Source organism: Arabidopsis lyrata (genome assembly GCF_000004255.2).
Source record: "Arabidopsis lyrata subsp. lyrata unplaced genomic scaffold ARALYscaffold_8, whole genome shotgun sequence".
In the NCBI taxonomy this organism is placed as follows: Eukaryota; Viridiplantae; Streptophyta; class Magnoliopsida; order Brassicales; family Brassicaceae; genus Arabidopsis; species Arabidopsis lyrata.
The window spans coordinates 20,914,349-20,939,836 of NW_003302548.1; the positions used below are offsets into that span (position 1 = coordinate 20,914,349).

The 25,488-nt window shown below is 36.6% G+C and overlaps 7 protein-coding genes across 13 annotated transcripts; all 7 read right to left on the reverse strand.

Annotated features, from left to right (window-relative positions):
• Window positions 1-683: 683 nt before the first annotated feature.
• LOC9302621 lies at window positions 684-2,071 on the reverse strand. Its single transcript, XM_021023825.1, has one exon. It carries the CDS (start codon window positions 1,892-1,894, stop codon window positions 980-982), a length of 915 nt encoding a protein of 304 aa, XP_020879484.1. The 5' UTR covers window positions 1,895-2,071; the 3' UTR covers window positions 684-979.
• A 4,944-nt stretch (window positions 2,072-7,015) lies between these two features.
• LOC9302622 (cyclin-dependent kinase G1) lies at window positions 7,016-10,514 on the reverse strand. Of its 7 annotated transcripts, XR_002332930.1 has the most exons (4): window positions 7,734-10,500; window positions 7,597-7,654; window positions 7,399-7,462; window positions 7,016-7,312 (listed from the first exon to the last, which is right to left on the reverse strand). XR_002332930.1 is itself a non-coding variant. In XM_021030010.1 (2 exons), exons 1-2 carry the CDS (start codon window positions 10,048-10,050, stop codon window positions 8,316-8,318), a joined length of 1,662 nt encoding a protein of 553 aa, XP_020885669.1. In that variant the 5' UTR covers window positions 10,051-10,514; the 3' UTR covers window positions 7,016-8,315. The 7 variants fall into 7 exon arrangements, 3 of the variants coding, with proteins under 3 accessions (XP_020885669.1, XP_020885664.1, XP_020885672.1); XR_002332924.1 differs by having other exon boundaries at window positions 7,597-10,500; XR_002332925.1 differs by having other exon boundaries at window positions 7,395-7,462; window positions 7,597-10,500.
• Window positions 10,515-10,753: 239 nt separating this feature from the next.
• On the reverse strand, window positions 10,754-13,459 carry LOC9302623 (4-coumarate--CoA ligase-like 9). The gene is made up of 6 exons (XM_002866505.2): window positions 12,342-13,459; window positions 12,001-12,190; window positions 11,497-11,642; window positions 11,354-11,421; window positions 11,177-11,279; window positions 10,754-11,064 (listed from the first exon to the last, which is right to left on the reverse strand). Exons 1-6 carry the CDS (start codon window positions 13,395-13,397, stop codon window positions 10,939-10,941), a joined length of 1,689 nt encoding a protein of 562 aa, XP_002866551.1. The 5' UTR covers window positions 13,398-13,459; the 3' UTR covers window positions 10,754-10,938.
• A 95-nt stretch (window positions 13,460-13,554) lies between these two features.
• Window positions 13,555-16,252, reverse strand: LOC9302624 (uncharacterized protein At1g04910). The gene is made up of 6 exons (XM_002866506.2): window positions 15,235-16,252; window positions 14,987-15,155; window positions 14,816-14,905; window positions 14,454-14,737; window positions 14,108-14,366; window positions 13,555-14,016 (listed from the first exon to the last, which is right to left on the reverse strand). The coding sequence occupies exons 1-6, from the start codon at window positions 15,867-15,869 to the stop codon at window positions 13,774-13,776; spliced, it is 1,680 nt and encodes a 559-aa protein (XP_002866552.1). The 5' UTR covers window positions 15,870-16,252; the 3' UTR covers window positions 13,555-13,773.
• A 113-nt stretch (window positions 16,253-16,365) lies between these two features.
• LOC9302625 (adenylate kinase 4) lies at window positions 16,366-18,264 on the reverse strand. The gene is made up of 6 exons (XM_021030031.1): window positions 18,052-18,264; window positions 17,473-17,618; window positions 17,260-17,379; window positions 16,987-17,154; window positions 16,806-16,895; window positions 16,366-16,713 (listed from the first exon to the last, which is right to left on the reverse strand). The coding sequence occupies exons 1-6, from the start codon at window positions 18,167-18,169 to the stop codon at window positions 16,615-16,617; spliced, it is 741 nt and encodes a 246-aa protein (XP_020885690.1). The 5' UTR covers window positions 18,170-18,264; the 3' UTR covers window positions 16,366-16,614.
• A 178-nt stretch (window positions 18,265-18,442) lies between these two features.
• LOC9302626 (probable inactive leucine-rich repeat receptor-like protein kinase At3g03770) lies at window positions 18,443-21,788 on the reverse strand. Its single transcript, XM_021029990.1, has 7 exons — window positions 21,451-21,788; window positions 20,139-21,300; window positions 19,911-20,047; window positions 19,577-19,820; window positions 19,253-19,464; window positions 18,858-18,986; window positions 18,443-18,783 (listed from the first exon to the last, which is right to left on the reverse strand). The coding sequence occupies exons 2-7, from the start codon at window positions 21,247-21,249 to the stop codon at window positions 18,574-18,576; spliced, it is 2,043 nt and encodes a 680-aa protein (XP_020885649.1). The 5' UTR covers window positions 21,250-21,300; window positions 21,451-21,788; the 3' UTR covers window positions 18,443-18,573.
• A 2,359-nt stretch (window positions 21,789-24,147) lies between these two features.
• On the reverse strand, window positions 24,148-25,444 carry LOC110225809 (FBD-associated F-box protein At4g10400-like). The gene is made up of 3 exons (XM_021015822.1): window positions 24,743-25,444; window positions 24,543-24,659; window positions 24,148-24,426 (listed from the first exon to the last, which is right to left on the reverse strand). Exons 1-3 carry the CDS (start codon window positions 25,442-25,444, stop codon window positions 24,148-24,150), a joined length of 1,098 nt encoding a protein of 365 aa, XP_020871481.1.
• Window positions 25,445-25,488: the final 44 nt, after the last annotated feature.

Below are 25,488 nucleotides of genomic sequence, written 5' to 3' on the forward strand. Positions count from 1 at the left end.
TTTTTAAAAACCTTATAAAAAAAGCTCTTAAAAATATAAGATTTACCCAAATATGTATGTAATATTATTAAAACATACACAGACTACATTTCTATGTATCTAAAATCTTATAAATACTTTATAAATACCTTATAAATGCATTTTAAATACCTTTAAAATATCTTGTAAAACATTTGAAAAACCTTAAAAATCCTTTAAAATAACTTGTAAAACCTTTAAAAACACCTTATAAAACCTTATAAATATTTGGATCGAGTCTTCAAGTAGTAGTTACAATCCATAAGTACCTTATAAACCTAATAAAAATTTCAGATTTAAAAAGGGACATTTTTGAAAATGGACATCTAAAAAGGACATTTTTGAAAAAAACACACCAAAAGGGGTATTTTTAACAATTTCCCTTAATTGTTTTAGAAATAATTAAATCTTATTTACATTTATTCAAATTATTATAAAAGTAAAAATAAACACATATTTAGTTATTTATAATATTATTAATATAATTAACTATTTAATTAAATAAACACATTGGATTATAGGTTCGGTTCGGTTTACCCATTTGAGTTGAGAATAAATCCAACCGAATGATTTGAGTCTGTTTGGGTTCGGTTTAGGTCGGTTAGGTTGGTCGGTTCGGTTCGGTTTAAATGCCCACCCCTACTTAAATGACATGAAAACGAAACGTGAAAAATAAAATTTTGATGAAAAGAAAAGGGATACATCATACATATTTACAACTTTCTTGCAAGTTTTAACCAAAAGAAAAATGCTCAAATTTCAGATAGAGTAATTTAGCATTTCATAACTCAAGAAAGACAAAGCAAACTAAAAAAAACACAGAATATATGTTCAAGGTGAAAATTAAAAAACCATAGTTCATCATTTGCTATTATTAGTTCTGCGAAGACCATGTGTGATACGATCGGGACCGTTCATAATTTTCACCATTGTGAATCCAACGGCGGCGATCGAAAGAACGTCACAAGCACAAAGCTGCCTTAACGTCAAGTCTCCACGCAAAACCACCGCCGTCCATTCTCCACACGTCACAAGGCACCGTGACGGAACCTCTTTCTCGATCTTGACACGTGTACTGTAATCTCACTCTGCATGTAAAAGCTGGGTACGTTAGCATCGGCCTCTCCTTCATCACTAACCGTACGATCACGTGAAAATTATCGTAATTCATCTCCTCCGGTACACCTTCCTCCATCGGAATATTAATATCTTCTCTAGCCATCTTCTTATACGCCTCATTGGTCCACGTGACTCTCCCTGCACCGTCCGATATAAAACCAGGACACGTGTCTTTCACAAGATTCATCTTCCTCTCCTCATTTGTCTTCCCTAATCCATAACCGTCGATCCATGCGTCAGTCACACGTTCAACCGTCACACACGACGAAACAACCACCGTCCTTCGACATATCTCCGCCGAATTGTACGGCGTTAACATCTCACTACCGCCGTTGAAACTCAGCCATAAAGGACCGTTTCGCTTCTGTTTCTCTACCGGAAAAGCATTCAGATCTGGAAAAACTGCTTTATCAGGCGTCTCTGGTAAAAGAGACAATGTAACCGCCGTGGTAGTAGCAGCATCTCCACTGAGATCTCTCTTCTTCTTATTGCACCTTCGGGAGTTACCGCCGGAACTATCTCTCTGGTACTTCCTCTTTCCTCTCCCAGATTTACCGGAAACATCGGAGCTTCCACCGCTTGTAGTTGTGGGGGAGCCGTACTTTCCGGTGACGGGAGAGACACTTCCGCCGCCGTCGCTGGCTGGTTTAGGAGCAATGGGACGGAATCGAAGCATGATTCGATCAGCTTTGGAGAGACCATAACGACCACCGTAAACGCCATATCTGGCTATGCAACAGCCTCCACTACCGTCCATATATATCTCTATCTATATATTTCTCTTAATAGGTTTTAATGGAAGCTTTGAAGAATAATGAAGAGAGGTATACGAAGGGGTTTATATAGGGACTCTGAGGATGACGAGTGTTAGGTTGATACGCGTGTCTTTGTCTAGAATACGCTTATCACCGTTGCACTTGCACATGGAATTTTTCTTTCTTTTTTTGTTCTGCAAAGGACATGAAATATATATATATATATATTTTTTTTTTGTCCGAAATTAATTATAATTCAAAAAAATCATTTTCGAGGAATATTGTTTATATATATAATATATGAGACAGTTCTGTACGAATTTTTCGTACCAGTTATCCAGCCTTAACATTAGCACTACGAGAAATTAAAGATAAAAAGAGGTTTAAAAATTCTTTTTTATCATCCTGAAATTCCTCTAAATACACTGAAAACGTCGGCCATTCAATTGGAGAATGTCATAAAAAATGTCGTATCTTTGGTGGGCACCGCACTTACCAAGAATGTGCTTTTAGTAGTTTGATATCTAGACCAATAAACGAAAAATCAGTCTCCGACTTTTCTATCTGTGTGGTATGATAACCCGACTTAACTGTATATTTTTCAGATTTTTAAAGTATCAACCCAGAGTACTTCCTTAGTAGGCGCACTCACTAGTAAAGCACTTATTAGTGCGACATCTTTAGGATCAAAGATCTCTTTTAAAAAATTAATATTCCAAAAATTAGACCGTCTATCGATAAGGGTTTGAACTTTTAATATCAATAATTGAACCATTACTTTTTGCTGGTCACGAAAATTGAGTTGAAAAGGGACATGAAATATATTATTGTTCATATTTATGTTTATAATGCTATTCTAAAAAGACAAAAAAAAAAGTACTAATCAAAATTGGCATGAAATATAATATATTTTTCTTTAGATGTAAAAACTGTATCATTTACAGTATTTCAACAATAAAAAAATGATAATTATTTAATTCTGACATAAAAAAATTAAAAAAATTAAAATTAATTAACTTGTACTTTGTAATTGCATGTTTGACATGAAGTTATATATTTGATTTATCCGACAGACCAATACAAAATTAAGCTACCGTTTTCTAATCTCCGATTTGTTCATTGATGAAATAAATATGATGGCATTCAAGATTTTTATCCTATATATATAAGGAATGGAATTGAGGACAGAATCTGGTCTTATAGTAAAGAATTAATTAGTAGGTGCCTTGGTTAGTTAATAATCACTTTGACCCTTGTGTTTACTGTTTACTACTTTAGTATTCAAACTGATTTGTTTGGCCTAAAAGTAGATATTTTCTTTATAAATTATCCCAAAATTAAAAGAAGATTACATATAAGGTTACGTATGCATATGAGCAATTACGGATTCCCATTGTAAATTTAAAATATCTAGAGTTCAATTTGTCAAATAGTAGTTGTGCATTGTCATCATTTCTCAAAAGGAGAAGAAACTAATGTTCAAACATGTTTTCAGATATAGTGTGGATTTTGGATTTTATGTTTTTATACATAATTGCAACAAAATAAACACATAATCAAGGGTTGTGAATAATCTATATATATATACTCATATGAATATAAAAACATTTAAAAGTTTTTATCATATGAATTATTTATTTTTTCACAATTCAGAAAAAATAGATTGAGAAGAATGCATTAAATGGATGCATTGAGATTTCGTAACTAACTCAGTGAGTTCAATATTAAACTGATGTGCAACCATGTTCCGATTTACCAAACGCGAACATGCACAAAAAAGAGAGAGCCAATTATGCTCTATTTAGGATCTAACTATATATAATATATCTAACCTTTTACTCACTAGTTAGTTCCGAAATTCCTACGTTCCAAATTGTAAATTTTAGGTAAAACCAAAAGTAGTTTGTGGTTTCAAACTTTCAATCATGAATAAATGCCAAAATTAGGTTAAAATAGATAGTATATCGAAAAGAACAAAAGAAGAAGAAGGTAATGTTAGGCATGGTCCAAGAGATGAGGGTTTAATTCATACATTATCATTGACCAATTCTGAATTACATTTAGTGGAATCTTAATTAACTAAAGGTGATCGTGACTCTAGATCTCAAATCTTAATTAAGGGGACAAGATCGATGATCTCATGTCTAAAGACGAATTTTGTGCCAATGGAGTTAGGTCACCTCTTTTAGGAAAGGAAAAGAAAGAACATTGAACGGCGTATAAATAAATACATCAAATATCCAATGCTTCTTTTTCATATAAAAATCTAGCAACTATACTAAGTTAAACATTTACTATCCACGTATTGACACATGTAACAGAGTAGTGCATACTCTATAAATTCCGTCACTTCTTTAATTTACTCATGAGAAAATTTATTATTCATAACTATTAACACTGGTTATGAAAATTGGTGGCGTCATGCAAGATTTTTTTTTTCAAAACAGTGTGTAAAATTAGTTGTTAAAAAAAAAAGTTTCTAATATTGTAATCATTACACATTTTCCCTAATTATTCTATAAAAATAAAATAAGTGATAATGTATATCACTTAATTATATCATCTTGTGAAAACCTTAGGTGAAACAAATGTATTTTATTGAATAAATAGTCACTTCTTTCTTAGCGGTCTATGTGACTACGCCTAGTGTAAAAAGCATAAACATTACAACAGCTAAACGTCGTGTTCATATGTGATGGAAGAAACTATACAAACAAGATCAGTCTTTAACAAAAACTATATGAACAAGAATTATATTTTTATAAAACTCACGAGTGACGAGATCATCATGGAGGCATCTTAAATCATACATAAATTAATGTCTTATAAACATCTTTTGTTTGCTCAAAAAAAAAAAAAACATCTTTTGTAAGATGAAATGATACTTAAACTACGTTAGATATATATTGTAGTCAGTCATTGCTATATGGTGATGATGAGTATATTATAATTAAAAAAAAAAAAGAATGAATACTGTCGCACTTTGTGATTTAAATTTGAATATATATATACATATATATATATATATATATATGACATTGCATAGTAGAAATATACTGTGTGACAAATAAAATCGTGGTCCTATCCCCATTCGGAAAATTATGGACATAAGAGTCAAAATTTTATAAAAAATTATATTTTTATATTAAAAAACTAAAGTAGATTCGGAAGGGAGTTCCAAGGAGCGATGGCATCAAGAAAAATCTGATGGGTTTGTGTTGCGTTGTACTTTGCATGGTAACACGCAAGCGGACACGTAGAGGCATGTAATTAGCTTATCAAATTAACTATAATTAATACTATCTCATTAGTTAATTAGCCCAGGCATAATAATTAGTCTAGCGTCCTAGAATTGTCCAAAGTGAAAGTGGGACGAAACTGATGACTGATGTTGAGACTTATTGAGAGTTGAGAGTTAGGTTTGATTCTTGATTTAACATTCGATCTCATCTTCCATGACAAGAAAACACATTATACTGTATACAGTTGATATATGTAGCTAGTTTTAATCCCAAAATGTAATCTTGATCATTAAAGTGTAGATGATTTTAGTGGTTCCACTTGACGTCCCTATAGTAGTAAATGCAATTATCAAAAACACGTCATACATTTCTAAAAGAAAGAAGGATGCACAAATGTAATCTTTTCGGGTTGGATCAGATCAATTATATTTGGCTTAAAGACATTGATTAATACGTAATATATTAAACAAATGAAAAACATTGATTACCTTTGCTCTCACCCTCACCTACTGATTCTATACCTAATTAATTACATAATTAACGCTAGCTAGCCAACAGTTTCAACATAAACCACCATCGAAACATGTTTGAATTGTTTTTTTTTATCAATACTATAAAACTAAAAAATTCAGCTCTCTTTGTTAGTCATGCATAGTTTACCCTTTTCTCAAGAAATCGCTGATGACCCGTTTATTGATATAAGAGACACTAATTTCTCTGTAAAAATTAGGTCCAATTAATAAATCTGGTATAGTTCAAGAATTTAACAAAGTAACTAGGAAAAAAAAAAAAAAAGCCAAAGTAACCAGGATGAAATTAAATTTCTGTCATATAATAAGACGCAAGAATTGGTAATCAACTAGCTTATATGCCGTGCCGTGTCCATCAAATTAGAAATTTCCATTATTCTAAGACTATAATCCAATGATTTAATATGCATATGGGACAAAGCAATCTTATCCGTTAAGGACTAAATTAATATATGGAGTAATTCTTAATCAAATATATCAGCAGTAATATATTTGTTTTAAGAAAAAACTTTCGACATGTGACCAAAAACATTTCGAGTTACTGATTTAATGTAACAAATTTAAAAGATATATATAAACACATCAAACTTACAAACACTTAATAGATGTTCCATTACAAAAGTGAAAATCCAATAATATCCAAATAGATGTACATAAAACGATATAAGTGCTAACTTTTTTTTTTTTCTTTTAAGAATCAGTAGTTGCAAAATTTGAGAAAAGCTGATAGTTTCTCATTTCGTTTGATATGCAGTAACCAATGAGAAAACATCGTTAATTTATTAAATAATTCAAACTACAAAAAGAAACCCGAATTCAAACGTCTCAGCATTAACAAATGTTTGTCATTTGCTATTTATTTTATAAAATTAAGACAAGTACTAAACTCTATCAACACTAAACAATAAAATCGAGCATGTGCAACCAATTATAATCTGACAGCTCAAGAATATGAAAATACAAAATATAGAGAGAGGCTCGAAGACAGAAAGAAAAAGGTAATACTATTGAATCACCAACAAAACCACGCCCAAGAACCCTAATTGGGGAAAGTGGCTAAATGAATTCTCGCCACGTGTGGATCTGATGGTGTCATAGTCAGTAAAGTTATAAAGCTAATGTGTCATAAAAGCTTTGAAACTGGTCGTTTTGTCTGGGACACTTGTACAGTTATGGAAAGGAGGACCCATTAGTTTATCATAAACTTGATTAAATTAGTACTTTATTTCTTTCTATATATATTCGTTTATGAAATTCTGTGTCATTAGAGAAATCAGATGATGTGGCAACCATTTTATTTTCTGTTTTCTTTAATCGATCATACCCAAAAAAAAAAAAAAAGAAGCCTATATGCAGCATGTAAAGGTTAATTAATACAGAGGAATGGTTACAAGTGTGTCTGGAGAAAACATAAATGAATAAGAATATCACTGTCCTCACTAGAAATGAAGGATGGAAGAAGCCACGAGAAGGCTGGATGAAGTGTAATTCAATGCTACTCATAAAAACAATTGACAAAAGAACTGGCAAATTCATTGGAGTTGGAATGGGGAAGAAGCATGGCAACGACAAGAAGCTGGGAGCAAGCAAAGACTAAGGACCGTGCCGATTCACATTTGGAACAAGGAAAGATAATCGATGTCCGTATCTGTCTTGCAAAATAGAGTTTTCTCATATTAAATCGGTGGTTTGTAGAACACCTGTATTTTATTTTGAAGGCATTGACATACCCACCAAGAATCAAGATGATGCTGATTCTTTTTTTTTTTTTGATTCGTCACTGAATTGATTAACTTGGCTGTTTACAAAGCCAACGAGAAAGGATGACAAGGGTTATATAGTGTTGAAGAAAATTTTATTTTGCTCTTCTAAAGCTCATCTCAAAACCATTATTATGTTCGGAGTAACATAGAAAAGACCATTGCCAACTACCTCTTATGTTCACAGAATCATCTTCTTCTCACTGTGCCATCAGACCAAACACGAACACCTCAAAGACAAAAGGGACATCCAACAACAAACCAACATTGATAGAGAGCGTGGTAAATAAGTAATCAACATAAACTTACTGATGTCAACTTCCTTTTTCCACGTTTGTGATAAACTCTTTGCATTTACCTCGTGAATAAAAAACAAGGCACAAAGAAATATGAGGACATAAACAATAACCATCCCAACCCAATTACTATAAAAAAAAGACAAGAAAACTGAAATTTCTTCCATTGAAGCCTGTGAGTCAATAGGGTGTACATCACTTGATAACAATAAACTCATCCCATTAGGGTTCTAAGCGAAAAGAGAGAAACACACCTTTCAGTTTTACGGACATATATTTACACATGATTCCGAATAAATGGTACACTAGAATACCCTGAATCTCCAGCCAACAAAGAACTGAGTTAAGAAAAGATGAAAACAAGTCTTTTTGAGTAAATAAGGAAAATACCAAAAATAGGACCAGTCAGACTTCCCTGTGTACCGCGCATATATATTTGTTGACATCCTCTCCTTCAAATGATGGCAGGTTTTTTACAGTTACCACTTTGGAGGATATGTTGGCATGAAATCTTTGGATTTTGGTAGCGGGACTTCATGGAACCAACCATGGTTGAGAGCCTCTTCCACTGTTAGACGTTTCTCAGGATCCAAAGTTAATAGACTGTTCAGCAAATCAAATCCACGTTCAGAAAGAATTTGACCACCTACAAATGAAATAGCTGGAAACTTCTTACGTAACATATTGTAAGGTTGTGTAGGAAACTTGGCTTTCGCATTCGGGAATGATGAAAATCCAGGCCAGACTGCCTCGTTTGGTGTTCCAAGGACCGCAAAGATCTTTTGAAGTTGGTCAAGCTCACTCTTGCCCGGGAACAAAGGCTTTTGAGACAACAGTTCAGCCATAATGCAACCAACTGACCACATATCAACTGCTGTAGAGTACTCTTTTGCTCCTAGAAGAAGTTCAGGTGGCCTGTACCACTGAGTAATAACCATCTGGGTATACGGCTTGATAGGGCTCCCATACTGGCGTGCCATCCCAAAATCACATATTTTTAACTCCCCACAATTGTTCATTAGAAGATTAGATGGCTTCAGATCCCTGTGGATAATCCAATTTGTGTGGAGGTATTTTAAACCATCCAACAGCTGCATCATCAAGCACTTGACTTCGCTAGTGCTAAAAGGTTCCTTCCTTCTATCCATTACACCCCTCAGGTCGTGTTCTAAGTGTTCCATGACCATATATACATCACTATCGTTTTTCCCTCCAACCACAACCTCCTTCACATTCACAATCGCAGGGTGATTGCATGACAGAAGTATGTTAATTTCCCTCAACGATGTCAAAGGGAATCCATACTCTTCTTCGAACCTATCTTCCTTCATCTTGATCTTTTTGAGCGCCACAATCTCCTTTGTTTTCTCATCTCTTGCTTTGTAAACAATTCCATACGTTCCTTCATTTATCTTGTTTAGCTTCTGAAATTCATTCACAGACCTGCTCCCAAGCATCATGTCCATCCCTCCCTGAGTTGAAGAATCTGGATCTTCATTTTCTAACTCATCATGATCAGAACTACAATACTCACGATCAGAATTTTCATCTGCACTAAGATTCTCTACGCTGCGATGTCCACTGCCAGATCCAGATGAATAGCACTGCGGTTCTTCAGACACCATTACTTCCTCGCACTCCGGTGTCAAACTGCTCCTGTTCCATCTACTAGTCTTGGAAACATTATCAGCATGAGATATTAACTCCTCCTTTGGGGAAGTCAAACCTGTCCCCCACCTAGATGTCTTAATACATGGTTCCTGCATCACTTGTTCTTCCTCCAACAGACCCTCTTTTACATGCTTCTGCATCACCTGTTCTTCCTCCAACTGACCCTCCTCCAAATCATCAACGGAATGTTTCACAGACAGCATGGCTTCTAAAGGCTGCACTGGAACAAGATAACTAGGTTCTGGCGACATCAAAAAATTAACTTGATCCTTTGAAGAAGTCTTACCAGCAACAGCCTGGTTGGATATCACAGTTGTAGTCGGAATAGGGAAAGGAGACCTTGTCTTCTCCCCAGACGGAGCTCTACCCACTTTATCTTCTTTTGCATTCCACAAGATGGGTGAAAACTTCCTCCTTTTCTCAGAGGGTCTCTGAACCTCCGCTTCCTCTCGTAGTTCCCCTTTCTCATAAGCCAACCGTGATCGGTGACGCCCATCATTCCTCCTGAGATCATGGTCACTAGGCCGTTTGATTTGACGCCTCTCGGCATCTCTACCACTCTGTCGAACATACACATCACGAGAACCATTCCTGTAAAAGTCGTAGTCTTTTTCGACGGCAACAGAACTTCTGGAGACATCAACACCCCCTGCCGCCATCGTATTCTTCTCAATGAGAAATTGATCGTATAGAAATCAAAAAGGATAAAACCAAAAATAACCTCGAAACAACCCAATTAACGAAACCCAGAATCAAATCACGAGAAGCAGATTTCAATAGCTGTTCAATTACTTTTCAACAATTGAACCCGAAATACGATCAATCAACCAATTAAGAAAAACACCCTTGACGAAATCGAAATCAGAATAATTAAAAAAAAAACGAAACCCTAGAAATTCAATTTCCAGGAACGCGAGAATATTTCGCCTTCCTCTTCTCCGATTCACAAATACCGGAAGGTCTTACCGGACGGCGAATCAGAAAACGGAAGACGGGGATGGAGGAGGAGATGGATCTACGAGCCCGATGCGATCTCGAGAAGCTTTTCTCTAAATTCCTCTCGGAGACACAAAGACGCGTTTTCGATTTTGTCTAGTGGATCTCTATTTTTTACTTTACCTTTTATTTTATAAGCGTAATAAGTCTCCAAGGTCGGCTGCTCCAATAATTTCCTTGTTTAATTTCATAGATTTATCTAATGTTTGCAGGTGCACCGAAATAACGTGAGCTACGACTTAAACCGTTGGATCTTATCAATGAACGCGTAAATAGTCGTTTATTGGTTGGACGGTGACGATGCTATTTATTACTCACGTTGATCGAACGGACAGTATTACATTTAAATCTTGTATAATGTATGCCTTTTTTTTTTTTTTTTTTTTTTTGATCAACTGTATAATGTATGCTTATGGTGAAAGATTACAGATTAGAGAAGAACTCTAAATAATTGAAGCGAATACAGAAAACGATATATTCCCTCTGAACCGGTCAATAAATCCCATATTCACTGAGAACCGATACAATAATAACTGAGCCGGCCGGTTATCTCAAAGCTTTGATGCATTGCCATCCACGGCGATTTTAGTAAGTTCCCGACGCAGAATCTTGCCAGCAGGATTTTTTGGGATTGCATTTATGAAAGCAACTCGTCTTACCTTCTTGTACGGAGCAACCTACACATAAAAGTTACATAAGCAAACCAAAACATCAAATCCAATTGTTCTGTCTACACTTGTGCTCAAATTTGGGAACAGAAATATTATAACCAACATTCTAGAGCATTACTTGTTTAGCTACGAAATCAATGATTTGCGCTTCGTTGAGATTGCTTCCTGGTTTTCTCACTATGAAAGCCATTGGAATCTCTCCTGCATCCTCGTCAGGGAACCTTGAATTGATGATCCATGTCAGTATCAGAAATCACATTTCCAGAAGTTTCAAATTTGAGTTTAAAAGACTCACGGAACAACTGCAGCATCAATCACATCTGGATTCGAGTGAAGAATCTGCTCCAACTCTACCGGTGGAACCTATAAGATGACGCCTTTGATTAATAATATTGAAACTCCAAAGACTATCTTCTTCTTCTGACTCGTATTCTTTACCTGATAAGCCTTGTATTTGATTAGTTCCTTTAGCCGATCAACAATATACAGAAAACCTTCCGCATCAAAATAACAGAGATCACCAGTCTTTAACCACCCTTCTTCGTCTACTGTCTCCGCACTCGCTTTCTCGTTTCCCACATAACCTATGCCCATCAATCACCCAATGTAAACCAACAAGTTCAAAGTCACATCAATGGTCAAAATCTTGATGAATACATTAGACTTCAAGAATCATGAAATCCGCCGAGTCCTAGATTCTTATATGCTAAGTCATTTAGTAAAAGCCCTTGTATGTTCTTCAACTATTGCATATGTTACACAGTCCCAGATTCTTATTTGCAAAGTCACATCAATGATCAAAGTCTTGATTTAATGTGACTCAGTCCTAGCTTAGATGCAAAGTCACATCAATGATCAAAGTCTTTAAGTCTACAGCAAAGTCATAGTTCAAGATTCATTTAGTCTACACCAGCTCAGCAAATTGCATATGTTTAATTATACCTTTCATGATGACTGGTCCTCGGAGCCATAGTTCACCGGTTTTTCCCGGTGGCAAGGCTTCTCCGGTGGATGGATCAACAATTTTGGCTTCCAAATTCTCAGAGATACGACCAACTGAGCCATATTTTACCGTCTCTTCAGGTCCAAAAGTTGACGCAGCTGGCCCCGAGCTCTCCGTCAAGCCATAGCCCTGTAAGCCATCACCAAACCAGAAAGTTAAAAGTCATATCAAATGATTCAAAATCTTGATGACAAATTAGATTCCAAGAATCATGAAATCGGATATACCGTCCTATATGCAAAATCAAATATAGTTATTTACACTAACTCTGTCTTATCACCTGTACAATTTCCACATCTGGGAATTTCTGCTTGAACCTCTCTGCGATGTCTTTGCCGAGTGGAGCGCCGCCGCAGCCAAGAGAACGCAACGACCGGAGATCGTACTTCTTCGTTAGCTCCGATTTGACCAATGCTACAATCAACGGAGGAGATACAGGCATACCAGTAACCTTATATTTCTCCACCGCCTTTAACATCGCCTCAAGCTCGAATCTCCCTAAAAGCACCAGCGTGTCTCCAAGCGAGATGGCTCGAATCATCATCGTGAAGCCAAACACGTGGAAGAGCGGAAGCGAGAACAGTCCAACGCGATCATAATCAACCGGATCTTGGAGAGTCCGTTGGTGAGACACGGCGGTCGAGGCAATTAGGTTACGGTGAGTGATCAAAACGCCTTTGACCCGCCCGGTTGTGCCAGACGAAAAGAGGATTGCGGCAGGGTCCGATTGGTGGACCCGAACCTGAAATGGATTAACCGATGAAGCATCCGATCGATTTAACCAGGAGAGAAACTCAGGCGAGTCCATCAGAACGATTCCGAGAGGGAAAGATGAGGACCGAAGCTTCTTAACCGTCTGCGATGTCGCGAACGCAATTACTGGTTCACTGACTTCAACCTGATGACTCACCTCTGATTCAGATCCGATTGGGTTCGCCGGTGAAACAACAACACCGATCGACATTAAAGCTAAGTAAAGCACTGGTATGTGCAGCGAAGGTGGAGAGAGGATAAAAGCGACATTTTTTGAGGAAAGAGAAGGAAATCGCTCCCGGAGAGATACAGCAAGAGAACGAACTCCACGAAGAAGCTCTCCATAAGTGAGGCTATCACCAGAGCTCGAGTTAACTAGGAAGGTTAAGGCTTCAATGTTTTTCCCGGCGGTGGCTGGTGGTGAGGATTTGCGGAGCAGAGAAAGTACGAATTCGGCGGTGGAGAGAGGTTGATCTATAGGAGGTAGAGAAAGAGAAGGGCGAAGACTATGATAAATTCCTGTCCGTTGATCGAAGCCGGAGCTCCGGTCAATCGAACGGCTGTCGTTGTTTTTCGTCTGCATTCTTGAAGAGTGAAGACGATTAGAGATAATCTTTTCGTTGCCGGTGAATAAGCGCGCATGCGAGAAGGATATTTCAATTATTATGAACTCGAATAAATTAATCTATTACGTGGCAAATACTAAACCAATCAAATTTTATTGTTATACTGTTTTTTGTTTACAAAACTACAAAACAAAATAACTAAAAAAGCCTTCCAACGTTCTTTCAAAGATCTGTAACATCAAGAATGAATGAATGAAGTTTTGTACGCAAAACATGGAGAAAAATCTATACACTTACAGTAGATTTATATGTACACGTGTCTAATGGCGATTGGTTGCAGCTGGACATGTATTGCTTTGAGCTATACCAAGAGACCTGGCTTTGGAACCTGACCTAGAAGAGACCTACAGACCTGTGTTTTCCATGGCGGCACATACACTCCGGGACGGGATAAGCTATCACGTCACGATCTCTCCGCCCTCTCCGTGACTCAGGATGGCCTTGGGACTTACGGTGAAGCTTCCGAGTTACAGAACTGAGCTCGGCATCTGAAACTGAAGAATTCTCCATTAAAGGAAGCATTGCTCTCTTATTAGGCATTATAAACTTCCTGTGTCCTACATAAGCTCTGTTTCCCTGAGAGAATGAATATACAGGGTTTAAGAAAGAAACTTTGGAAAATCAAATCCATCAACGATAATCTCTAAAGACTATTTTGTTGTGTTACCTGCATAGCTTTTGCCATGTTTCCACCATGGGAAGGAAGAAAAACATCGCTGCTAAGTGATACAATGTAGTCAATAGCAGCTAAAGCTGAAGATCTATTGGTGTAAGGCAAGAGCTCGCCTTTATGAGCCAGTGTCTCCTTTGTCACCAAATTAGAGAACTCTTTAGAGAGAGGCTCTAATGCTCGTGAGCCACCAAATGGCTCACCTCCTGCAATATATATCGATGCATTCCTAGGTGCTCCCAAGGCCTTCAACAACCTTTAATCCCAAAAAAAAAGACTAGAACTTGAAGTTTCCATCAAACCATGTATACAAATTGTCAAAACTCTCTTTCATGTTAGTTACCTTGCAATCTCATATGCATTGAGAGGACAAAAACCAGCAAGTCTACGCTCTGTATAGCTCATGTTTAGTCTACCAGTAAGGTATCGAGGCTGAGATGTCCTGGTTTCTGCTATGATCCTATCAAATTCTGAGCCTAATCCAGTGAGACAACCAGTTCTTACCCATACATCTTTCTCTAGCCTTAAATGGAGAGCTATATATGGACCTTCTATCCACATTCTTCTCGCGAGTTTGTTCCCGAGATTCTCAATCGGTGCTGCGAATCTCAGTGCATGGAAAGCAACCTACAAACGAACAAATTAAACCACCAACATTTTGCTCCTCTAGAGACTGAAAACAAAGGGTTGGCTGAAAAATTGTACCTTGCATCGAAGCTTCTGAAGATCCGGCGGGAGATTCTTGGCTAACTTTGAGTCTAATCCTTTCAACACCAAAAGTCCTTCCTCATTCAACTACAATGTAGTAAACATTTAAAATTCAAGAATCGATCAGAGAAAACATAAACCCTAAACTAGTAAACAGCAGAATCAAACCTGTTTGAAGTATTTTGCCCGGATCCAAACTGGAGAAACATCCCAAGGAATCTGATTCTCAATTGTTTGTCTAGACATAAGATGCGTTGACGGTAGAGAAGAAACGATACGCACATCAGATCTCAGCGTTTTCTTGAAATGCTCTACATCGAAAATGTCAGAGAACTCACTGAGAGAAAAACAAAAGCTCTTGATCAGTAATACGAATCAAAAACCCAGAAGAGGTCATCAAGTTGTGTTTTTGTTACCTTTCGTCTCCCCAGACTCGATTCACCTGCAAAACAGGAACAACAAGAGCAGCTTCAAGAATCATAGCGATTACAACAGCATCAACGATTTGATTCCGTTGTTGATTAAGTCCACCAGAGACAACAACAACAAGGAATCGTTTCTTCTCTTTAGAAACCCTAACTGATTTCTTCCTGTAATCCAAACTAAAATCCAAACAAGGCTTGTATCCTTCACCATTGGGTTGTTTCCAAAACTCTCTCTCTTCCTCCGTCATATTCCCGGAATGTCCTCCTCTCGTCGGTAACGGAAACAATGTGGAAGCTCCGGAGACAGCGAGGGAGGTTAAGATCTGACGGTGGTCGACGTCGGAGATTAAGAATTTGAGAGAGGAAGTCGAAGATGTGGAGACGCAAGTTGACGATTCAGGGTTTAAAGAAAATGTGAGAAACGAAATTCCCGAGAAAACGAGAGAAAGTGAAATGAGAAGAAGGGGATACTGTGGAGGTGGGCATCGAGTTTGGTGATGGTGATTTAGGTATCGGGGACTTGATTTCTTCAGTGGAGAGAAGAAGAGCAGAGAGAGATGGAAGAAAGGAGATGGCGGATGCGAAGTGAAGAATGGATTTTTGATAGTTCTCATCGACTTCGCCATTGAAGCAGCTTCTTTCGATCGTTGAAGAAAGTTTCTCACTTGGAATTTTAGTTCTCTGTGCAATGAGAGAGAGATTCAGTTACAGAGACTTCTCATATTTCTTGTTTTCCCGGGAAAATAAAAGCGAAGTACTAACGAATCGAGAAATTTCAAGTTGCCCCCTGGATTTGTTATCTTATTATGAATAAGGGCCTATTTCTATATTATCACAAATTTAACCCCGAACTTTTAATTTAGCTTAAAAACCATTACTCTACGCACATCAGTAGCCGAATCGGTGATTACAAGTTTAGAATAAAGAGTTACATTAACATCACGTTTACAAATTGACTTTATGTTGCGAACCAGTTGTCGTTTCGGTTTAAGATTTGCCCGGTTCGGGTGTTGATTAGCTTAGCTCGGTATAAGACTACTATCATCTCCTATCTTCTGTTTATAAAACTTGTTAAACTAACAGCTCTTATTACTATCCGATTCCGAGTATGAGACAAATTACTTATTTTGTAAAAAGACTGCGAAAATATCGGAAACAAATTCCGGTGTCAGACAGGAGACAATAGATAATATCCAGGAGTAAAAAATTCTTCTCCAGATTTTGAATATTAGTCGAAAAGGTAAAGCGCAAGGACTAAAAGAAAAAACTGTCATTCCGCAGATGAGTGGATATATAGATGTGTCTCTCTCTTGTAGTAAGGAAAAGAATGGATTCTAACCATAGGAGATGATTTGCTTGAGGAGTCTTTGATCATGACAATGCTTTTTTAACCTCTGATGTAACTTCTTGGGGAGCCTTCTCGGCGTGGATGTTTGTGAGAACGGCCTTCTTTGCATAGTAATCAATCACCTGTGAGTAAGGGAAAGGAAATGAACATGTTTGCAAAAGATATATCTTCTCATTTTAATAAGCCTGGAAATACATGAAATTGGAATCAATACCGGTTCAGTTTGACTGTGGAAAGCTGCAAGCCTCGACCTTAGAACATCAGCGTTATCATCTTTGCGTTGGATCAGAGGCTCTCCGGTAATCTTCAACAGCAAATAATGAAGAGATTCAGATATTTGGGAGGGGATTTGAAATAAACAGTCGAAAGATATCAAGAGTTACTGTCAGTCTTACATCATCAACTCCAGGGGTTTTGGGAGGCGCAAATTTGGTGTGGTAACTCCTGCCACTTGATGGGTGGATCCATCGCCCAGTTATTCTTTCCTCCAAGATTGAGTCATCAATAGCAAAGTTGAGAACTTTGTCGATTTCAGTTCCTCGCCTCTTAAGCATCTCATCGAGCTGCAAACAAAAGACAAATCACCATGGTGAGAAGTTAATTACAATCAAAACCAAACGTACCAAAAGGAGACCGAATAAGCATTGAGTTTTCCTATTGAGCATCACCTTCTCTGCCTGAGTAACAGTCCTGGGGAACCCATCAAGGATGAATCCTTTTTGACATTTTGGCTTGTTCATGGCTTCATCAATTATACCAACAACCAAATCATCAGAGACAAGCTCTCCCTGAAATAAAAAACAATCACAGAGAATAAAAATACAATAACGGAAAGGAATATATAATAGAATCTCTCTCAAATAAAGATAAAAGGAGCTGACTTTTTCCATAGCTTCTTTAGCCTTCACACCAAGAGGGGTTTTAGAAGCAACAGCAGCTCTTAACATGTCTCCAGTGGATAAGTGACACAAGCAATACTCATCCTTCACTACTGGAGATTGTGTACCTTTCCCTGACCCTGGAGGTCCTGCAAATTCACAATAACAAAGCATTCTCAACATTCTATCCAAAGACCTTGGTTCTCACAACGAAAGATTCACACTTTCAAAACAAAACAGAACAACCCTAAATTTCACCATTGTCTTTGCCATGTACCAGAACCAAATAGTGGAATTTTAGATCCACAAAGTCTCACTTCTTAAAATCAAACAGAACCCAATTGAGAAGAAACTCTAATAATTCCAATAATACGAAACATAACACGAGTTCAAGCTCACTGATAGAATCTCTCAGATCTAAAATTACCCACCCAGAAATTTCGAATTTCACCATAAACACAGTATAATTTTCCACAAAAAACAATGAAAATTCTGGATCCAACAATACTAAAACGAAGCAGGTGCAAATTAAGTCGTATCCGAGAAAAAAAAAAAAAAAGAGGACCGATTTAGTGAGATTACCAATGAAGATGAGGCGTTTGTCGGGCTTCTGAGAACATTTGAGGCGGCGGAGGAGCTCCGACATGAGATCCACCGTCTGAACATCTTCCAAATCCGCCGCAGCACCACCGGTCGCCATAGCTGATCTAGTTTCGCTACTGTTTAGCTCAGAAATCTTCGTTTTTCTCGAAAAGCGTTTTCAATCTCATAAGTCAAAGTGATATAGCAATGACCGGGTCGGGTTTCATAAACTCGGGTCTCTTAATTTGGGTCGGAGCTTGTGATCTCGTGGATGATTATTATAAGTTGTAAACTATACCCTTAAACTCACATTAATTTACATTTATTGCCATTCACTTCATACCAGACATACCTTTAGGCTTTAGTCCAAAAGAAAAACATTTTTGGGGGATTAATTAATTAAGAGTTACGTTATTTATTTCTTTTTCTTTTTTCAATCGTTACATAAATAATAGGGGATTTTCATACACACACGATAACAGAGCATTTAAAAGACTAAGAGAAGAAGAAGCTATGAATATATTAACACTGGTCACCATCTGAAGCAGCTTGCAACTGAGAAGCATACTGTAAATTCCACAAGATATCTTCGAAGGACGGTCGGCTTAATGATTCCGGTGAAACACATTTGTTCATTAGAGTTATCACTCTTATCAATGATCCATTCCGACAAGTGGCTTGTACTGTCGGATTCACCATTCTTCTCCTCCCTTCCTCGATCTCCAACGATGCCTGAAAATATGAACTTTTTAAATAAGTACAAAGATCAAGTCTGGTTTGTGACTACCATCTTGCGAAAACCGTACCAGTTCGTCCCGTAGAAATGCTTCTTCTCTTGCGGATACAGATGGTCCCACGATTGATTGTAGAAGAATCAATCCGAAGCTGTAAACATCGTCTTCTAGCCTTGACATTTGCCATGATTTTGCGATTTCCTGATACAAAAATGTAACCATGAGTGTTTGATCTGGTTTTGACATCGTTAGTAAATGTTAGGATCAGAATCACCGGACTCACACATTGTAGCTATAAGTCCATTAAACACTTTGAAAACAATACTAAACTTAGTTAAAAACCGAAACACTAGGTTCACGTTCACACATTTGTGCTAGTAGTCTAGGTTTCGTTTTAGAAGACTGATTTAACAAAAAAAAATGGGAAACTTGAAACAGAAACAGATACAGAAAGTAACGAGCTTAACTGTGTTATGTCTGGTTGCTTCAGAGACAATGGACAAACCATAATCACTCAGCTTCGCAAACCGGTGTTGGTTAAGCAAGACATTGTTAGTCTTGAGTCTATTGCTGAAGAATCCAGGAATAACTCCAGTGTGAAGAAAATGAACAGCTTTTGCAACACCTGTAAGAACATTCAGCCTCTCTGACCAATTCATAGCCTTACCTGAACTATCATCTGCGCAGAACCAAAAAAAAAAACGCGAAAAAAGGATTTTAGTATTTTTCAGAAATATCGAATCTTTTTGTCGAAAGAACTGCAAAGATTTGAGCATTAAACAAGATTGAACCTGAGAGACAAGATTGGAAGTTTCCATTTGGAATGTATTCATAAATCAAAAAGACTTCTTCGACGCTGTAATCATCTTTTCCTCCACAATCTATGCAATGACCCAACAAGCAAACGAGATTCGGGTGTCTAAGCTTTGCGAGCAAATCTAACCGCAGTTTTAAATTCCTTATTGAGTATTTCTTCGATGAAGGTAAACATCTTATAGCTACTTTTGTTCCATTATCAAGATTTCCTTTGTAAAGCTAAAAAATGTTTAAGTAAATGTCAGAATCTCTTTAAAGAAGATGATGATGCTGAAAAGTGAAAACACAAATGGTTTTCATGAACTTTACCGAGCCATATAATGAGCTTTCACCGAGTATCATGGTCTTATCGAAGTTCTTTGTTGCTTTAACTATCTCTTCTAAGCTAAACTGTCTACATACCGGTAAATTCTCTGAACCAAACTTGGATGTCTCAGAAATGTACCCTAATCACAATCACAAAACAAGATATTATTATAAGTCAAATCTTTTTCGCAATATTTAAGAATTTTGGGTTTTTGAGGAAAAAAATCTTACTTGCATTTGAGAGTATCTCAGAGGAAAATCCAATAGATGGATGATTATCTTGGACAGTATTATGGTGCACATGCTTCTTTGTTACTCCTTTTCTTCTGAGCAAGATGAATACACAGCAGATTAAAACCAATACCGCCATTGATATACCAACGATTAAACCAATTAAAGCTCCTTTCTTCCATTTTCTTTTTCCTGATTCATTTGCAGCCTCTGCTTCTGCTTTTGCTTCAGCTTTAGCCTCAGCGCGAGCTTCTTTAACACAAAAAGATTCTGGATGTTGCTGTTTCTCTAGAGATAAACAGTTTCCATTGAATCTCAACGCAATATCTTGCTTGCTGCTTAAGCAACGAGGAAGTTTTCCGGTTAACTTATTGTCGGAAATGTCGATAAACCAGAGTTTGCTTCCACATTTCAGATCCTCCGGAAGTGAACCACTCAGAGAATTCGCCCTCAAATCGATATACTCGATTGTCGACAACGAGAGTAATGAAGAATGTAGCTCTCCTGATAGCTTATTACTCTTAAAGCTAAGAACTTTGAGATACCAATACGAATCAAACCAGCTAGGTAATGTGCCATTGAAGAAGTTATGATCAAATCTGAAAGTTTCAAGCTTTACCATTGTAGACAACTTAGGTGGTACTGATCCAAACAGAAAGTTATTGCTCAAATCCAAATACTCAAGTGAAGATAAACGATGAAGCTTCTCAGGGAGATGACCCCAAATCCCTAGAGAGGACAGAGTAAGAACCCTAAGAGATTTTAGCCTTGACAGTGTAGTGAAAAATGATTCAATAGAGAATCTATCAGATAAAGTAACATTAGAGATAGCAAAACCCTCAAAGCTTTTGGCCTTTTCCGATGATTTATCACCGAAGATGTTTAGCTCTGAGACTGAGTTAGAGAAACAAGTGATGTTCATCGATGGTGTTGCTTGTAAATAGCAGAAATTGGTCCTGTGATCATACCAAGATTCTAGCTGTTGTGGATATTCTAAGTGTTTTTTCAGCTGAAGAAGAACCTGTGCTTGTGAAGCTTGTAGCTGAGATGAGCCTAAACTGTAGAAACTCCATAGAAGAGATAACAAGAAGATGTATTTGAAGAAACCCATTTATCAGATTTTAACTTAATTTCTCAGACAAGATCTGAGTATTTGATGGACCTGCAACAAAAAAAAAGAAACAGAAGCGAGACACTTCAACATTAAAACTTTTGTGGTTCGGATCAAAACCAAACAGTACCAAAAGAAAACAGAGCAATCTTGAGAACAAAAGCAGAGTAGTACAAGAGCAGAACAAGAGCAGAGTAGTACCTTAAATTTCAAAAGTTGCAAACACTTTTTTCTTTAAACATCAAGACTGAAACATATGGATAAATCAGAGGCAAAAGAGAGCAGATTCTTTCAGTCACCGACACATATCAGTGGCCGTGTAAGGAGAAGAAAGAAAAGCAAGAATCTTCAACGCGTGAAAGAGAGGAAAAAGAGTTTTTTTTTGGTTTGTTCAGAGTTTGTTAGTGAGAATAGGTAAGTGAGAGAGTAACAGTAGTGTAATGTTATATACAAGAATCTTTCTTTTTGATATGCATGAGTTAAATTTTGTGGGGTTAAATCACTCATATCTATAGAAAGTGACTTTATTTTATGCTTATTATCTTTGTAAAAAGAAGACAAAGCTTTTTTGCATCATGTATACAATTATTAAACAAGTACTTATAATAGTTGTTTTTATTTATTCGGTATACATTATTGTCTGGACATCTAGTACATAAGCTTTTGTAGTTGTATGTATATTAATTGGGACCAAGTGATTCCGGAAGAAACCAAAGGAGATGTTGTTAAATGTGGTGTCGTAATAATAATAGTCATATGTAGTTGAATAATAATGACAGTCTTATTTGTGATTTAACAACGATGGAAACAATTAAAACAATGATGATGGAAATATATATTACAACATAAGTAGAGAATTTTACCCAAAAAAAATAGACATAACTAGGGCAATTTGTTAACTAAAAACAGTAATGGTGAATTCTTTCATAACAAATAAAATGGATAGAAACATGTTTTAGATGATTTTACCATGCAATTTAAATATTATTAGATGTCTAGTTTTGTTTGTGTAACATGTTATTCTGTACATGGGCATATATAATTACTAATATATGGGCATACAATCTTCTTAATACTTTACTATTAGAGTGCTTATTGTTTAGTAAGAACCACTTATTCAGAAGTAAAAAGTGGTGGACCGGTGGGTGAAGTTATAAATGCAAATGGTTGAGGCTTCGGGTTCGGGAATTGAGTAGCATTAAGTTACAGTCTGTCTCTGTCCCTTATATATTCGAGTGTGTAAAAGTCAAAGATGTGTACCTTTGTTGACTCTTCAATTCACACTTTTATGTACTACTACTACTTGAACTCAAATGATAATAAGCAATTGGAGGTGAGATTATGGTTTACATTAGTTCATTATTCGTACGTGGTTCAAATGTGGGGTGTGATGATGATAAGTCTTTGATTCATAATATAAGCAAATAGCTATTACAGCAATGTAGTTTGAATATGTTCGATACGATGCGTTGTCATTGAATTAATTCAACAATAGAACACAGATACTCTCTCTTTTAAAAAAATTAATTTCCCAAATCAATGAATTCTGATAGAATAAATTTATGTACATTTATTTTTATACTATAGTATTCTGTGGGGGACAAAAATAATAATATAATCAACGTTATTTTCATATTTAATAAAATACGTATTATCTTTGTCGTCACAATATTTTTATAAAGCCCAAACGGGCATAGATTCAGTATAAAGGAAGGCCTAAAAAGGCCCACTAATTGCAAAACAGTACAAGATAAGGAAGACAATTTTGAGACACGTGTGTTATGCAACGTTGGTTCTTGAGAGGAGAACGACGCTTCGTCAGCTACGCCATCACCGAATATCGAATAAGATGGTTTTGTTTTGCGTATGATTGATGGTAGAAGTGATATTATAGCTCACTGTCTTTGATTTTTCATAATAAATCGTCGAACCGAAAAAAACCGAACCATATCCGAACCGAAGTTTTTAAAATAACCGAATGGTTTGTAAAATCCCCTATCCAAACTAACCGAAACCGAACCGAACCGAACCGATAACCAAACGGTTAACCGAAATATCCAAAATCTTTTTCTATTTAGACTAAAGTTTATTTTTGCTAAGTGGGTAAATATCATATAAAATGAAAATGTTAGGAATTACATGTGCAGAACCTAAGGTTTAGTTCCTTGGCAAAAATTAGGCAATTTAGATGCTTTGCTGCATGATTTTTTTATCTTTTCTATTTCAATAAACATAGTTTGGAACAGATTTGTAAAGATATACTATATTCTTAAAAGGATGTGAATATTGACTTCGATTTTTAAAACCAAAAATATATCCCAATTCAATAAACAGCTCCAAGTTATGTTACGCGTAATAGTAATTATACATTTGACAAAGTTTGTCATCGTTGACTTTGACCAGTAAAAGAGTCACTTGAATATTTTTGGACGTGATTACTCATTGGAGGCTCATAATTTGGGACGTGATTGGATTACTCATTGGAGGATCAATTTCTGTTCCGGAATCGGTATCAGAAGCGCCTTTTATGATATGAATAGACTGAGTCGAATGGTTTAATGGGCCTGGTATTGGGCCGAACACTTTCACTTTTATTTCAGATTGATAGAGACAGTGGCCACTACAAAATGCAGGGCCTGTCCGGTTAAAGAATAACCGGTTTTCCAATCAGTTGAGTCATGAGAGATTGTTTACAAGTTTACAATCACAGACTCATAGAGAGATTGTGTACTCATTAGATTAAAATTTGGAAAACTCTACTCTTTCTTGGACAACATAGATATATTATATAGATGGAAGTTCCAAGAATCTTATTATAGTATAAGAATCACCAGCAGAGATTTTCAAGAAGAAAGTGATTATCCGGTCAACATACATAGATATATAAGATGGTTTCTCTCAATCTGACTCATCAACAAGTATGAGTTGGCTTGTGGTTGATGCTCGGGAAGCAAGTGACAACTCTTTGATCATCTCAAGTTTTGGATTATGAGAATCATCAACAGAGATTGTTGCAGTCTTTAAGCGACAAGCGTTTTCCAAGATGTAAACGGCAACATCTCTCTCTACTGGTCTTCCCAAGTATCCTAACCAGTTGAAAGTTTGTAAACTCGACAAAAGACAATCAGGAACATTAATCGGTTGATTCCAACAAACCATACCACCATATTTATTAACCTGCCATGGAAACAAAAGCATATATTATATTAAAAACCACATTGTGTATTAGACAAAATATAATAGTTTATATTCTAAGAGGTTGATCACACTACCATTTCAAAGAGGTTTAGTACTCGCAAGTTGGGAGAACCTTCGAGCAACCGGACAAGGAGATTAGCCGCATAGTCTGATCCCACACATAGCTTCAAATGTTCGAGATCGTTGAAGACAAAACCGCCAACGTACACAGCCTGCCCATGATGAAAAGGTACTAATTAACAGAGGATTTTATAAACAAAAGATTTGCAACTGATAAAGATGGACATTGGTTTACCTCTGAAGCTATCGTAAGACGCTTGATAGATAATATTGATCCGATAAGACTCTCGAGATCAGGTAAGAAGACATCTACATATGCCTCTTCCAACTTAGGCATATCCTCAATTAAACAAGAATGATTCTCATCATTATAATTCTCAATTTTGAAATACTTCAAAGAAGGAGTATCTACCTTTAACCCATCGATTAAACCATCATAAGGTATATAGATAGATAAACTCTGCAAATACGGGACAATAACGGTGATCATTCCCATATTGTGAGTGTCACTAAAGTCCAACAATAGATCTTTAAGAATAGGACAAATAGATAGAAGCCGTCCAAGAGATTCTCCGTCAAAGTATATCACTTCTCGAAGTTGCAGAGTTGTTAGAGAGGACATAGAAACCATACGAGGAACATCCAAGAGAATCTTGCCTTCAAGATTCAAAGTCACTAGCGATTTGGAGGTATACAAGCTTCTAGGCAAAATGTTTGGCTTGTCCGGATAAGCATGATATAAAATATCCAGCTCACGTAGGTAGTGAGAAATTGCAACTAAAACCCACAATTTGACATCTTCTGGTTTAAAAGGTGAATGAGCTAAGTTGAGACGGAAGCTTTCGATAGCTAGATTTCTTTCAAGAAAATACCTTATATTCTCGCACTCAGACAGTGAACAATCTCTACCAATGAACTCAAGTTTTGGCAACCACATCCAAAGAAACTCCCATCGTCTGGACAAAACGCTAGAGGATACAA